Genomic DNA, 15897 nt, shown 5'->3' on the forward strand with positions numbered 1-15897 from the left:
ATAAACAGACAATTCACCGAAGAGGAGGTAGCTAGTAAACAAATATCTGGGAAAATATTTGGCTTCATGCGTAATTTAAACTTCTGTAACATATAATGCTTTGCCCTACTAGATCAATAGAAAGACATTTCTTCATGCCAGTACCCAGCACCAAGGGTATACTGTATGCGGAACATTAGCATGTTGCTGATGGCAGTGCACATTGATTAGTGGCTCTTGGGAGGCAATTTGGTGACACATATCCCAAGTCAGTAAAATATTCATACCCTTTGACTCAGTCACCCCATTTCTTGGAATGTATCCTCAGGAAATAATCCAAAATATGAGGGAAGCCATATGTGTAAGGATATTCTCCTAGACTTGTCATTTATAATAATAGATATAATAATAGAAACTTGGAACTAGATGTCTAACACTTGATGACTGGATTAATATGATTATGGTAGGTTGAGCTGGTAGAATATCATGAAGCCAGTTATATATAGTGACATGAAAAAGCTCTTATTTGATACAATGTTAAGGAAAAGTAGATAGGAAATTTTATGTTGGTTATGTTTAGAACTAGAAAAACATTCTTTTAGGAAATATAGCTAGATATAAAAGTTGTATTTGGTAATTTTTCTTTTATTTTTCAAGCTTCCAATAATGTAGCTCTATTGCTTCAGTAACTTAAAATAGTTTTATCTTTTCAGCAAAACATCAGAAGTATGGAAATAGGTCATTCCTACTTTGGCAAGCAGAAAAGAAATTTTCTTCAGTACCAAAATTCTGGAACTTGACTGAAAACTATGAAGAACCTAAGAGCCAGGATGACAGGAAGGCTCTAGATCCCCAGTAATTACGACTCTAGTGGAATTGCTCTGAGATGGGCCAGGAAGAAAGATGAGAGTCAGTCCCCCTTGCAGAGGGGCCGGGGTACCTTGCAGCTTTGTGTAGTGACCAGTGCTCAGGGAATGGCTTAGGCAAGACCCCGGGAGAGGTGGGCACTGCACTTGTCCAGCCTCAGGAGTGACTCAGACCAGAAATGAAAACACCTTAAAGTGTATGTATCTTGTTTTCCTATTAACACCTAGTTTTTAATATTCGTCTGTTTTATTCATCTGAGACAACATATTCAAAGGATCGGGTTTTTAATGTTAGGCCTTCCTGCTCTTTCTCTGGCTGAGAACTGCTCCTGGCAGTGGATCATTTGTGCTAAGTGTGCAAGGACAGGCGCCCCTCCCATCTTCTTTTCTTTCCCCAAGTAATTAGCCCAAGGGCTGAAACCCTTGTTCAGTGACCAGGGTTCTCCTTTGACCACCGGCCTCATATTGCCATGGTTTGGGGTAAATTCAGGGGCATAACTGCAGAATGAAGGGCCTAGGAGTCTTGGCAGTCAGGAGATCATCAGGCAATTCAGCAGAGATGATTGCAACCCAGGGTGGTCCCTAGGGATTAATGGAGGCCTTGGAAGAGTTTATGGCTTTGGGCACTGCTGAGAGCCATTAACTTAACACAGAACATCAATCTGTAGGAAAAGCCAGAGGTTTTGTTCCTAGGCTTTCCAGGTTAGGAGATCACTTAAAAATAAATCTTTGTGAAAGAAAAAAGTAATAGTGTACGTGACATTTATTCAGCACCATATTTATAATTATACACGAGTGCCAAACAATCTCAGTTTTAACGTTTGTGGTTTTTACTGTTCAGACTGTTCAGAAGTTCCATGACGTGGCATCCATTGATGATGGTTTTGCTGAGGTTGAAATGTGAGGGTTTTGTGGCAGGTGTGTGGAAGCAGATCCCTTAGCTAAGAGAGCGCCTGCTCAACCTGCCAGGCGTGTGCTGGGAACTTCCATGAGTTGCCTTGTTTAATTCTCACAGCCATCCTGGGAGGTAGGCGCTGTCTGCCCCAGGTGGGAGGCCAGGAACTGTGGCTGAGAGAGGTTAAGTACTGAGCTCAAGTCATTCATAGAGTCACCAGTGGAGCCGCAGTTTTAAGGCTGACTCAAAGCCTCTGAGCCAGTTACCTCGGCTGTCAAATGGAGATGATAATCCCTGCTGACCTCACGGTCGCTCTGAAGGACAAAAGAGAATCAGTTCAATCCAGTAAACAATTCTCCCTCTCCCTCTTACTCCCCTCGCACACATGCAAACACACACCACAGATATAATGGATTTTAGTTTTTAGGCATCAAATGACTTTTGTGCCTTATTAGTATTATCCACTGAATTAAATCAAAAACAGTAAGCTGAAAAATTCATTTCAAGGAAGAGAAAATAAGATTGTTGGGAATGGTGAGAAAGGAAACATGGTTTTTGAAAATTGATTCCAGGGAGGATAGGCTAGTTTGAATGCCAATAGGGAGCCATCAGAAGAGGTAGTTTTACACTGATTTTTAACAATATTGGAGTTGCTTAAGGAAATGCAATAGAGAGGCAGTTTCTGCCCTTTTAAAGCCTGGCTTCACTTCTGAATGTGTGTTCTGATCTAGCAGCGTTTTTTGTTTTTTGTTTTCTTTTAAGATGGTCCCAGCTTGACTGCATTCTCAAATCCATCAGATAAATGTCAGGGCTTCACTGCTGTGCTGAGAGGCCCCAGCCCCTGGGGTTCTCTCATAGAAACAACTGGAAAGAAAGGAAATGCCTTGGGCAGCAGCAGCAGCAGCTGTCTTCTGACTCCACTTTCCGCCCTGCCTTCCTTACCAAGAGAAAGTACAGACACGGACGGCTTGAGTCACTTAGGCACTTACGAGTTGTTTTTCACACATGTGGTGTTTTCGTCACCATTACTATTGTGGGAAAGAAGACAACTCAGGCATCGTTTCGTATTCACTCATCTGTGTGGGTGACGTGGGTTTTGGCTCATTTCTGCATATTTGTGTGCAAAGGAGAGTTTTTTAGTAAACAATCCCATTACTTAGCTGTTCTTGTAACTCTGAAAACCCATCTGAACTATAATTAAACTTTGACTTGGTGACTGTGCAAACAGGGCTATGATTCTTTCGTTTCTTTTCTCCTTTTAACCCATAGTTGATGTATCTAACCTAACAGAATTTTCAGAGAAAAGAAGTGAAATAAGAACTAAAAGTAAATTTTTATAAGTCTTTAAAAATGAGAGGTGTTTTTTTTTTTTTGGCTTTTGGAAGATGAGTAGCAAAAACCTGTACTTAATGTTACCTTGGAATTATTTCTAGATGTTTCTTTTTTTTTTTTTTTTTTTTTGAGATGGAGTCTTGCTTTGTCTCCCAGGCTGGAGTGCAGTGGCGCGATCTCTGCTCACTGCAAGCTCCGTCTCCCGGGTTCACAGCATTCTCCTGCCTCAGCCTCCTGAGTAGCTGGGATTACAGGTGCCCACCACTATGCCCGGCTAATTTTTTGTATTTTTTAGTAGAGACGGGGTTTCACTGCGTTAGCCAGGATGGTCTCGATCTCCTGACCTTGTGATCCGCCTGCCTCGGCCTCCCAAAGTGCTGGGATTACAGGTGTGAGCCACCGTGCCCGGCCTCTAGATGTTTCTTATATCCTTTTGTCCCAAGTAAAATTACCTTCTCAGTGCATAGTTTTTCTTATTTGTCACTTCTAGTACCAAGTGTAGAGCTAAGCGTAGAGGAGACGCGTCACAGGTGCGCATTGTCATGATTGCGGACACCTGCCTGTGCTTGTGGGGGTTTTTCTCAATTTTAGTACCTGATGACTTTTCTTTCTATAACAGGTATTTGAGATGGACATTGCTAAACAGTTACAAGCTTATGAAGTTGAGTACCACGTCCTTCAAGAAGAACTTATCGATTCCTCTCCTCTCAGTGACAACCAAAGAATGGATAAATTAGAGAAAACCAACAGCAGCTTACGCAAACAGAACCTTGACCTCCTTGAACAGTTGCAGGTAGAGCATATTTATAAAGCAGCTTCCTGAATCACAAATATATAGTAGTTCATTAACTCACCAAAGGCAACAGCAGGCTGGACTTTCCCATGACCAGAGGACCTTTCCCACCCTGATCTGTTTATAGTCGGGATCAAAGGTATCCCAGGAGAATGGGTCCTTTTTATTATGGAGCAGACAGATTGTCCTTTGCTGAGGTCAGACAGTCCCAGAGCTTTCTGAGAGGCTGTTTCTGCACTTAACTCTTTTAGGAGACAGGCCCAGAGATGAACTTGGATTCAGGATGCTGTGGCCTGTTAGCTGAATGCCAGCCATTGTCATTACTCAAAGAGAATCTAAGAGCTTTAACTTCTATGAGCAAAACCAGCTAGGTCCACAGAGGGATGGTAAAGGAGGAAAGTAACACAGAAATAAACATAACAAACCGGAGGAGATGATAACTCTTTGTGAGTCCTTGGTGCATATACAAAGATTTGATTAACGAAGGTCTCAGTTCTCCCCTCTAGAAACTTCCATTTCAACATGGATACAGTCAGGTGAGGACATACAGAAGAAAGACCAGTTGAGACTGTGCACGCAGGAGGGTGTGCAGAGCAAGCACTGAGGTGCAGCACGGAGACCAGAGCTGGCCGGGTCCAGCATCACCCCCACCCCCACATCACCAAGGCACACTGCCGAAAAGAACACCTAACTGCGGAGTGCAGCTCTTTTGTCAATCCGATGGCATGAAGCAACCATATGTTCTACTTTTTTCTAGTTTTTTTAATGTCACAAGTGTGTAGCAGTGCTGTCCCTGTTAAGGAATTGTTTTGAGGGTGTTTTAAAAGTTGTTTTTGAGTGGCTGTGGATAAAAATACATATTTTTGCCAAATTTTTTATGGTGTTTCTGGGCTGTCCTGAGAATAAGTCCCATTCTGATCTAAGCCTCTGATTTTTCTTCATAGAAAGATGAGCTTTGCAGACACAAGCTTGGCAGCAAGGTGAGAAAGGCCAGCCTAGTGAGTCAAGCTATCTGAAATGCATTCCTCCCAGCGGGCATTCCATCCCAGCATACCCTATCAGATATGTGAAAGAGAGGAACCAAGACCGAATGCTATTCCTGCCCAGCCCTAATAACCACTCACATTCTGAAATTTAACTTCTTTTTTTCCCCTAAGATAGAGATGTCCTAACTGAAAATATGCCTGTATACAATTTACTCTGGAAGTCTCAGCTGTCACTCAAGGGAAGTCTCCAGAGGGTGAAGAGCCTCTCTGGTCTGTAGGGGTACACAGTGTAGGTGGTCATTTTAAATGGCTTCCAAGCCAATGATAGGTCCCTGAAATATAACATGGTGGAAACTTCTAATAAAGCTCACATTTGCATCGAAGTGTTTAGCTTGTTAAGATAGGCAGTTCTCAAAAGGTTTGTTTTATTGGGTAAATGACGATGTAGCTTTTTGGTGACAGAGCATAGAGAGTAATTTCATGCTGCTCCTGTGCTATTGTTTTTGTGAAGACAGGGAGTTGTGAAAAACTTCTTAGCTACCTACATTCCTCAATAAAGGCATCAGACAGTAATTGGTGATTACAGATGTTCTCCTTGGAATGGTCATTCTCTTGACCAAGTAGTCCTGCACTTCCGGAAGGATCATTTAGAACTGTGGTCTATGCCAACCCACCAGTAGTTCCTGAGTCCCTGCAGTGCTGAGTGCTGGGGGCCATCAAGTTGAGTAAGACACTGCAGCTCTCAAAGAGTTGGATCTAGGATTGTATTGTATCGATTTGTGGTGTTTGGATATAGTTTTTCCATGATCCTCTATGAAAATATGCTTCTCATATGTAAGAATCTTGCCTCCTCCTTGTACACTTTTCAGACACAGACAAGGAAAGGTGTTCAATACAGTACTGAATTTTCATACAGCTTTTCTGGGGGGCCAAAATACCAAAATCAACCCATTTCCTACCTTTATTCTATTCATAAAATTGTTAGAAATATCAAAATCCCATTTCATTCCCTGTTAAATACATGTGAACGTTGTCTAGACTCTGGAGAGCAAATTCTACCACCTGTTTTGTTCAGCAATATATGCAATCATTCAGACGATTGCATAGACGTGCCAGATGGAACCAAATAATAATGCGTCACAATCCCTACAAGTCATTGACACCCACACTGAGCCAGGTGCTGTGGGAGACAGGACCATGTGTGAAAGAGAAGACATGCTTGCTTCTATAAAAGCATCAGTGTTGTTGAGGAGACCTGACATTAATGCAGAATAGCAAATGACCATGCAAATTAATTCACCACTAAGCTGTAGGTTGCACTTCGGAATGCAGAGGGGCTTCAAAGTGATGAGGGTAGGCCCTGAGCGAGGCCCTGATGGCGGGTGGATTTTGAGGATCAGAGAGTACAGCTTAGAGAGATACCCCAAGTGGGACCACCCCTTGCCCAGTAGGCTGACAAACTAAGGCTCTTGGTCCCTTTTTTATATTTTGGGTGTTCCAGTGGCCCAGCCAGAGCTAGCCTTTGAGTCATCAATTTTCTGGCAGAAGTGTTGTCACATTCAAAAAATATTTTCTTTGTTTGAAAAATGGCAAAAAAAAAATATATATATACATACCATTTTTCCAACCTAAAATGGAGCACGGCAAATCTGGACTGGATTAGTGAGATAGACCAAGTCACAGAGCACTCCAGGAGACAGCTGTGAGTTGGGGAATGGGCCAGAAAGGCCTCAGGGACATCAGCATACGTGTTGGAGTTTCTGCAGTTTTCTTAGGGAACCCTTTAATGTCAGTAGAGCTAAGACACTTGTCACCTGGGAAGCAAGCCTGCCCGAGCAAATTAGAGAGACGAGGGACAGTTGCTAGAAAGATACACCTGGAAGTTCTATTTAACTAGCATTAATTATGTGCTAGGTGCTGAGGATGTAAAGTGAGTGAGAGAGCCTCATCTCCATGGCTCGTAGTGAGCAGTCAGTGAGACCAGGCATATAAACCTCTTAGCAGAACACCTGGCCTTTCTAAGGACTCCATATGTGTTGCGGGGTAAATGCCTGTGTTTCTCAACATAGTGATGTCTTGTTCCTCTAGACACCACTAGCTTTACACAGTAGCTTTAGATGGCATGGACGTGAATAAATGCAACTTAGGTTTTCTTGGTGGTTCCTTTTTGAGTATTACTGTGTTTGTAAAGAATTTCAGATTAGAGGATTGTTACTACTTGGGCCTTCACAAGGAACCGTTGTGAGTTTTTGTCAGCCTGAAATTGCCTTATTTTGAGTTTTTGTCAGCCTGAAATTGATTTGTGCGTTTAAATGTACGTGCTCATCAAAACAGGCCAGGCTCTGCTGCAGTAACAAAGTTACAAACCTCCGAGGCTTGGCACAACGGAAGTCTTTGTGTCGCTGACGCCGACTTAAGCTTTGTGTCGCTGAAGCATTCTTTGGCCCTATCCTGGCAGTCCTTCCGGTGGTGGTTCCTGGGGGTTTGGGTTCCCTTTCTGTTGTGATCCACCGTCTCAGCGTCGGCTTCCACAGCAGCCATAGCAGGAGAAGAAAATGCCGGGGGCTCTCGGGGTGCTTTTAAGGGCCTGGCCCACCTACTCTCGGGGTGCTTTTAAGGGCCTGGCCCACCTACGTGCAAGGGGTGCGAGTTGCCTTCCTCTGTGGCCAGAACTGATGATAAACTGTAGACTCATCCCTGCTGAAACACGGCTCCAGAGTGCTCCCAAGGCTGGACGGCAAGTGGGTGCTGGATCCCTCCTGTGTTAGCACTGGCAATTGTATTCTCATTTCTTCTTTTATTCTCCAGGTGGCAAATGGTAGGATCCAAAGCCTGGAAGCCACCATTGAGAAGCTCCTGAGCAGCGAGAGCAAGCTGAAGCAGGCCATGCTTACCTTAGAACTGGAGCGCTCGGCCCTGCTGCAGACGGTGGAGGAACTGCGGCGGCAGAGCGCAGAGCCCAGCGACCGAGAGCCTGAGTGCACGCAGCCTGAGCCCACGGGCGACTGACAGCTCTGCAGGAGAGATTGCAACACCATCCCACACTGTCCAGGCCTTAACTGAGAGGGACAGAAGACGCTGGAAGGAGAGAAGGAAGCGGGAAGTGTGCTTCTCAGGGAGGAAACCGGCTTGCCAGCAAGTAGATTAGAACTCCAACTTGCAATTCAGGGGGCATGTCCCAGTGATTTTTTTGTTGTTTTTAGATACTAAATCTTCCCTTCTCCAGTCCTGATTACTGTACACAGTAGCTCTAGATGGCGTGGACGCGAATAAATGCAACTTATGTTTTCTTGTTGGTTCCTTTTTGAGTATCACTGTGTGTGTAAAGAGCATTCACAATACTGTGGAATTTCAAAAGCTGGAAGAGCTCGAGATCATTCCTCAGGCAAAGGCGTGGGTCCGTCATTCTTCCAAGAGCGTTTGTGTGACGACTGCACCCTCAGTGTCACTGGCAAGGTGCAGTTGGCTCTCGCCCATTCTTGTTATGGAAACCTAAGATGATCATTGGGAAGAATTGACAGTGATTTATTTAATTTGGATATCCTGATCACTGTCAAGTGAAATTGATCTCTCTCTTTGGTATTTAAGGAAATTTGTCTTTAAAAAAAAAAGAGTGTTTTCATACATTTTTGCTTATCCCATAAGTACAGTTGATTAAAGTCATAGTAGGTAAATGCTTTATGGGACAGTTGACACCTTTTAGACCCTACCAGGTATTGCTAGCATGTGAGCTGCAGTTGTGGGGTCTGAGATGTTTCTTTGTGGTAGTTTCATACCCATACTATAGAGTCATGTATTTATTTTTGCCTGTTGTGTGATGTAATGCAATCATGTTCCTTTGAGTCTCCATCCCTTGGAAATCTGACTTCTTGCAGAAGGAGTAGGCACATCAAGATATTCAGGGGTGCCCCAAGAGTCTGGGACTTTGAAAAAAAAGATCAGGCTGAAGCTGCAATCAGATTTGTGACAGCTGACAATTTTTCAGAGGTCGCACACAGTGACTCTCCTCTCTCAGGATGACGAGGACCTGTGCCTTCAACAAGCCAAATGCTGCTCACGGTTGTCCTGCTTGCAGCCAGTCACTGTGTAAAGCCTCTCTGATGTGCACTTAAGAGTGGTTTGCTTTCTTACAAAGATGGGGTTCTGTGCAGTCACAGGTCACTTCCTTGACAGCACAATCATTTCTGATCTTTATCACTGTAACCACTTCTTCTATTCCATAGGAGTTTCTTTTGATTCTCTCAGTTGTTGTGGGGACATCTCTTAATCCTGGGGTAAAAGGAGAGATTGCCATACTTAGACTCGTTGTGAGTCTCCCCGGCCATTTCACGAGGAGACCACAGTGTTGCCACCAGTGCCTAAACAGGTGGCTGGCATTTGAGACTTCCTCCTGTCCCCTGGGTCAGAGGATAGCGGTTTCCATCATAAACCAAGATGATGAGTTCAGCCTTTATCCCTAGTGGTTCCACTAGATGTAACTTAAAGGAGTTAACATTTGAGGACTTTGTTCTACATCAGATTTTACTATTTGAATGTTTACTATTGGATTTTGGGCATCTTATTACTGTTACTCAAAAACATTGACTCTGCATCAAGAAAGAAACAAGAAAGCAATAAAACAAGAAATAATTCATGCTCACATTTTTATGGTGGTTTTTTTTTTTTTTTTTTAACTTTGGATTTTTGCTTTTCAGCCCAGGAGCAAAGGAATGCTTTTGAACACCTGTGGCCTACGTGTGGTCATTACCCAACCATCAGTGAGTTTATTTCAGATACTGGTGTCTGCATCTAGTATTGTTATCTGAGCATTTATTATGTAAGTTGTAACACCTCTACACAGGGTGTGAGTTTAGCACTGATGAGACCAGCTCCATCAGTTGTATGTGGCAGTGAGTGCTGTTATGAGATTGGGTTGGGCAGAAAGGACTGTTGACATGAGGCTGTAGATGTAGGTTGGACAGTCTCAGCCTGTGACTGACTAGGCAAGGTGCAGAGAGGCACCTGTGTGAGGATTCTCAGAGCCAAATTTTTAAACCATGTTTTGGGTTATATTTCCCCCGACACTCATTTGTGCACTTGGTGGTGTCAATCTTTTGATGCCATTTATGCCTTTTACGACATGAGGCCTCAAGAAGTGTATTACTACCTGGAACAGAATGGGACTCTCTTCAGCTTGCACACTCAGTTCGGCTCCCTCTCAGGGGTGGCCTGTAGTTAGAACAACAATGTCCATTTGGAGGTTTGTGTGTCTGGTTTGGTAAATGGGAGAAGAGTTGCTCCAAGTGCCATGGGATACCGGATTTTGTTACAGAATTAGACCAAACTCAACTGTGTGAAGCGCTGGAGAAGTGAAGATTCAGAAGGCGTGTGAATCAGGCTAAGTCACCAGGTCGTCTTTCAGAAGCAAAGCACAAGGCCACTGCAGAAGTGGGCCTGGGCAGGTGATGTGGCAGGGGCTCTGTGACCACCTCTGTGGGTCTGCAGCCAGGTGTTTAGTGGTGTGCCTGGGGCCACCCTAGTCAGCACTCAGGAAGAAGAGCTGGAGGTGAAGCAGAAGGGAATGAGGACAAGCTGGAACTGGCCAGGCACCTTTGTGTCTGTCACATTGCTACATCACATTGAACAATGGTGATCTCAGATAAACATGGCACTTGTTTCACTTTGGCCCTCCAGATCTCATGCCAGCATGTCTTAGAGCCACTTCTGAATTAGAACCACCAGGGAAGGGGACTCTGGGAAACACAGTTCTGGGTTAACCACGTTAACATAGTATAAGCCACCCTGGTTAATTTTGGAACTTGCCTACTTTGAATGACAGCATGCATGTATGAGTCCTTTTATAGAGGCCCTTCGTCTAAGTGTGTACAATTAGTGATCCATAGAGTTCGGACTCAGATTGACATTAGCATTGAGAGTCACTGATGGTGCGCCATTGAAGATGACAAACTTCAGAGACTACTTCTGGCTTCTGGGACTGCCCCCCAGCTTTGATCTGCCCTGCTCTGCCAGCTGTAGGAAGAGCTGACTCTGATTACTATTTAATTCTACTAATTAAAATCCAGAAACTATGTGGGAAAATAATTTACAAGCCACATTGTCTTAAATCTAAACTCTGCTTTAAGGGTTTGGCATGGCTCAAAATAATTCTAGACTGGGAAAGCTGGAGGGAACTTACTTCTCTTCATACTAGAAAGTCACCTCCCACCTCATTTTGTACAGGAAAATGCTTAGTGAGGTGTTGAGAGTTTCAGAATCACCTGATGGGTGGCTACAGGATCAGAGTAGATCCCTGGCCTTCTGGCTGCCTAATAGTGGGCACCACCCAGCTGTACTTCCAGTGAGTTTTGGGAACCATTTCTGATGACATCAATTTACAAAGCAAAGAGATGTTTGCTTCATTTTCACAAAGCTGACTTGTATTCTAAAGAGCCCAAATCGGTTTCTCTCCTGAAATGCTTCCAGCAGCTTTAATTGATAGGGAGTTAAAACTGGGAGGCTCTCCAGTGAGTGACCCTTGTGTGTGGACCCAGAGGCAGAGAAATTCTATTGCAACAGGATTTCACATGATTAGATATAATGTTTGTTCTTGACAACTATTTCTTTTTAACCTTTGGACTTTTGAAAACCTTTGCATTGTAATGTTTTTAGAAGAAACAAATCAACACAGAATTCCCTTGGGTTTTATAAAAGAGAAATTCCATCATGTAACCTATTTTGCTGCCATCTCTAGAAATGATTAGAATGATCAGAGAAATTCAAGAGTTGTATGGAGCAGCCACAACGGTTATTTGGACAATTTGAAATTGATAACAAAATATTATGAAAGAATGTTCTTAGTATTTAGGCTTCATATATATCTCTCTTAATATCTGTAAAAATAACCATACAACTGTCTTTGTTGTAAACCTTAGTAGTAAAGTGTTTAGATTTCTACCATGAGATGTATGTTTATTAATCAATTTTGTGCATGACTAAATTGTATTACAGAAGTTTCGAATGAGGTTAAAATACAATGTTTAAAAATATTAATGATAAAATTCCTATTCAGTATTTTTAAGAATAATGAGCACTTCATTACTGTAAATGCTTTAAAACTATGATTAGTAATTCAGATGTCAGTTACAAGTTCAGCTTAGTTTTATGGTTGCTTTTAATGTACTGACTTCCAAAATTTAGTAACTCTAAGTGGAAGAAGAACACAACTAGTCACAGTAAGTCATAATTGCTCATTCTTCATTTTTCTTCATCAGTTATGCAAAGGTTTTTGTGGAAATCTGAGTAATGAATTTCTATCTTCTCTCATGGCAGATGACACAAATGTATTAGGGTTTTATACTTTTTAACCAAAGACTTTAAAACACCAAAACTCTTCATTTGGAAAGTTTTGAACAAATTATAAAAGCAGTTTCCAGGTTTGTTTGAGTAACACCCTCACATGATTTTTGGCCAAAACATGACCTAACCCATAGAAACACTTCCAAACCCTTTTCTGAAAAGCACTCTCTCTAGCACTTTCTCCATCATCTTTTCCTGGGCCCACCCCACTTGGAGCCTTTGCTCTGAATAGTCGTGGTAGGGACAGAGGTAGCAAGTTCTAGTCTGAGGCCTTTGGCCACACGGCTACCTGCTCACCTGCATGGTCCTGCTGTAGACAACCATCTCCCCGCAGCCCTTCCCTGCAGTGCCACTGAAGACCTGTGGTTCTGAGCCTGCAAAGTGCTTGGCTGAGCAGAGCAGAGAGGAACTGAACAGTGTGTGTTAAGAATGGAGCCTGTGAATCACTCCTTGTGAATCATGGCACTTTATTACTGCAGTGCCCTTTCCTTAGACCCACTGAAGACAGCCTGGACAACCTGGCGTGGCCAAGGGGTGGGGGGACAGCTTTGTTACATCCTTTTTCCCAGTCATTTGCTTGCTTTCCTCACTTTTCTGACTACATCTTCCTGCCCTTGTTTTTCTCCTATTCCATATTTGGATGGATGTTGACCAATTTGGGGTGTCTCCTTTCTGGTCTTCCAGAAATCCCTTCTTTCTAAACCCTGTAACTATGTTTCTAATCTCTTCCAACTGTTGGAAGAGGTGACTCTGATTACTGTTAAACTCTGGCTTTGGCTCTCAGCACCCTGCAGGGTGACCTCCTGAGGTGCCATCTTGGGGAAACTGTGCAGATGGTGAAGTAGCACATTAGGGAGATAGAGGCAAGGTTGCATGCGGGTCTGTTTAATGATACCGAATGCCTATCTTTGCTTGGTACTTTTTACCAAGGAGAGCATGATCTATTTATTTCCTTTCTTTGAGATAAGTGACTATCGAATTTACTCCTAAATTTCATATGCTCAAATCATCTAAATGGGTTGGTTATTAGAAAGAATATTAGCCTTTTCACTCTGGATCTGTCAGTCTTCACTATAGCCCCACTGTCTTTGCACAGTATGGTTTCACCTGCCTGCCTCTCCATATCCAGCTCGGCAAGCTTGACATCTCCCCTGCTTTCACTCTCCAGCCCTCAACTATGTACCAAGCCTTGTTCTAGGTCCTGAGACGACAAAGTAAGTATCTGCCATCGTTGTGCTTTTATTCTAGTGAGGGAGATAGGTAATTGGAATAAGTAAATGAAAAATCAATCATGAGGTGGGGGCTGCCTACCTAGAATGTTCAGAGAAGACTCAGCTGAGGAGCTGGTATTCAAGTGAGACTGGGAAGGAACAGCTAACAGAGGAGTTGGGTGAGAGTGTTCTGGGTGACTTAATATTAGAAAGTGGAAGAGTCTCTTCCAAATGACAAATGATTATCCTAGCTTTGAGTCTTGTGCCAAGACCTTAAAAAAAAACCCACACCCACTGCTGTGGTCTGAATGTTGATGTTGCCCCATCCCCCCTCCATTCATGTGTTCAAATATAATATCCAATGTGATAGAATTAAGAGGCAAGGCATTTGGGAAATGATTAAGTCATGAGGGCTCTACGCTCATGAATGGGATCAGTCCACTTAGAAGCTGGAGATGTGAAGACACAGCAAGAAGGCACCATCCGTCTATGAGGAACAGTCCCTCACCAGACGCCACATCTGCTGGTGCCTCAATTTTGGACTTCCCAGCTTCTAGAACTGTTGTTTATAAATTATCCAGTCTGAGTAGCCCAAACAAACTAACCCACTTAGCATCCACTTAACACCATGTCTCTCAGATGGCAAGAAAACACCAATATTTTTAGAGATAAATGTTCCATTACTGTATAGTCCAATAAGTATAAATGATAAGTTATTGGCTTGATCCACTGACAGTTTTAATGGACACAAGGGAATCTGCTATTCTCAACTTAGCATTAAACTGGAAGGAGGAATGAGTTGGTGAAATGGACATTGTAGTGGGCACCCGGCAGGGGGTGACCTTGTTATCTCAGTTTATGATGATGTCCCCTACAGATCCGACAGCCAGTGGACACAGCCCTATCAACTTCCTGCTGTGATCATCTGCAAAGGGAACCTAGGCATTGGGAAGACATTCCTTGAAGTTCAGGAAAAAATTAGGTGTGATTTCATGGCGTGACAGCCTAAAAGAGACTTTTGTGAAATTCTACAAAAGTAAATCCTGACTGTTCAAATTGCATTCCAGGGTACTGAGAAAATTTGAGCAAAAAAAATTGCTCAACTGCTATTAGTATTTTTTTGGAATGAGCTGACAATGGTGGAAAGAGGCACTGGAAATGGGAAGACAGAGATCTTTGAAGAATTATAGAGCCAGCCAAACTTCCCACTTTATTTAATGAGGTAGGAAGTGGATGATGTAAGTTATGGTTTGTTGAGCCCAATGAAATGCTTGTCTGCATGGATCATGAGGATATTCTTGCAGTCCTCCGTTTAATCCTCAGTGCCTTCTTTAAGAAAGCCCCAGAACTGTTCAGGTATTTCTCCCAAATAATGTTTGTTTTTAATCCAATGTCAACTGTGTAATTGAACATGTGACCCTATTTTAATTTGACATTTCCAGAACACTCAAAACCAAATTGGTGGCCCTCCCATTAGCAAATGTGCAGGCATTTGGTTCTGACTCATTTTGACCCTCTACGATTCTACTTTATTCCATTTATTTCATGCTTTCTTAAATCTTTAATATCCTTGTAAATCGCTGCAAAACATTTGAGGAACAAGATGGAGCCAGGTAAATATAAATAGAAGTGACATCTCACGGCTAAAAGCGCAGGCCCTGGAGTCAGCTGGAATCCGACCCTGATTTCTTGTCTGTAAAATGGAAATAACAGCTATTTCATAGGATTATTGTGCAAATATTTATGACAAGCACTGAGTACTGTGGCAGACACCAAGTTAACAAGAAATAAATGTTATCATTACTTATGATGACTTGAACTAAATCAGTTATGTGAGCTTGAGAATGGACCCAGGCAAAATTCCTCAACAGTGCAAACATTTAAAATAGGTGATTCCTTGAGATCATGTCATGCTAGCCCAGTGTAATTTTATATTTCTAAAAGCACAGTGACCAAATGGAAGATGGGAAGCTGTAGGAAAATATACCTTGTTGTCAGCAAAGCTTTTGACATCTCTCACAATACCTTAAATAAAGGCTTATTAAAACTTAAATGAGTTAAAGTGACATGAGCAGTAAGAGAGTTCGATTATGTTGATTTAATACAACTAGAAAGACTTTTAGGTGGTGGTTCTCAGCCCTGGTTGCACAATAGAATCATCCAGAGAGATTTTTCAAAGTACCAGGGCCCAAGGGTGCTCCAGGCTAACACACTCACGCACTCTGGGGTAGGGCCTGGGTGGTTTTTGTTTTTAAGCTCCCCAGTGAATTTAAAGTTTAGCTAGGATTGAAAAATGCTGTGATGGATAATGGACTGTGGTGAGCCTAAAAAGGAGGAGTCTCACTGACTGAGGTTTTTTCCTTAGCCAGCCGGTGCACATGTGTATCATGTGATCTGTATGAGGCCCTAGGGACCACGCTCTTGGATGCACGGATGCCACTGACTAAATGCAATGAATGACAGGATCTTGATTGATGTTGACAAGCTGGCCAGATGACCT

The 15897-nt window shown here is 42.8% G+C and overlaps 1 protein-coding gene across 12 annotated transcripts in view; it reads left to right on the top strand.

Annotated features, from left to right (window-relative positions):
- Window positions 1-8140, top strand: part of TBC1D1 (TBC1 domain family member 1) — a 248220-nt gene extending 240080 nt beyond the window's left edge. For all 12 annotated transcript variants that reach the window (XM_055246311.2, XM_055246309.2, XM_055246310.2 and 9 more), the window contains 2 exons: window positions 3692-3865; window positions 7660-8140. In XM_055246311.2, coding sequence (XP_055102286.1) covers window positions 3692-3865; window positions 7660-7860 — 375 coding nt within the window. In that variant the 3' untranslated portion in view covers window positions 7861-8140. The remainder of the gene's footprint in view (window positions 1-3691; window positions 3866-7659) is intronic.
- The last annotated feature ends 7757 nt before the right edge of the window (window positions 8141-15897 follow it).

This window comes from Symphalangus syndactylus, chromosome 16, assembly GCF_028878055.3.
Source record: "Symphalangus syndactylus isolate Jambi chromosome 16, NHGRI_mSymSyn1-v2.1_pri, whole genome shotgun sequence".
In the NCBI taxonomy this organism is placed as follows: domain Eukaryota; kingdom Metazoa; phylum Chordata; class Mammalia; order Primates; family Hylobatidae; genus Symphalangus; species Symphalangus syndactylus.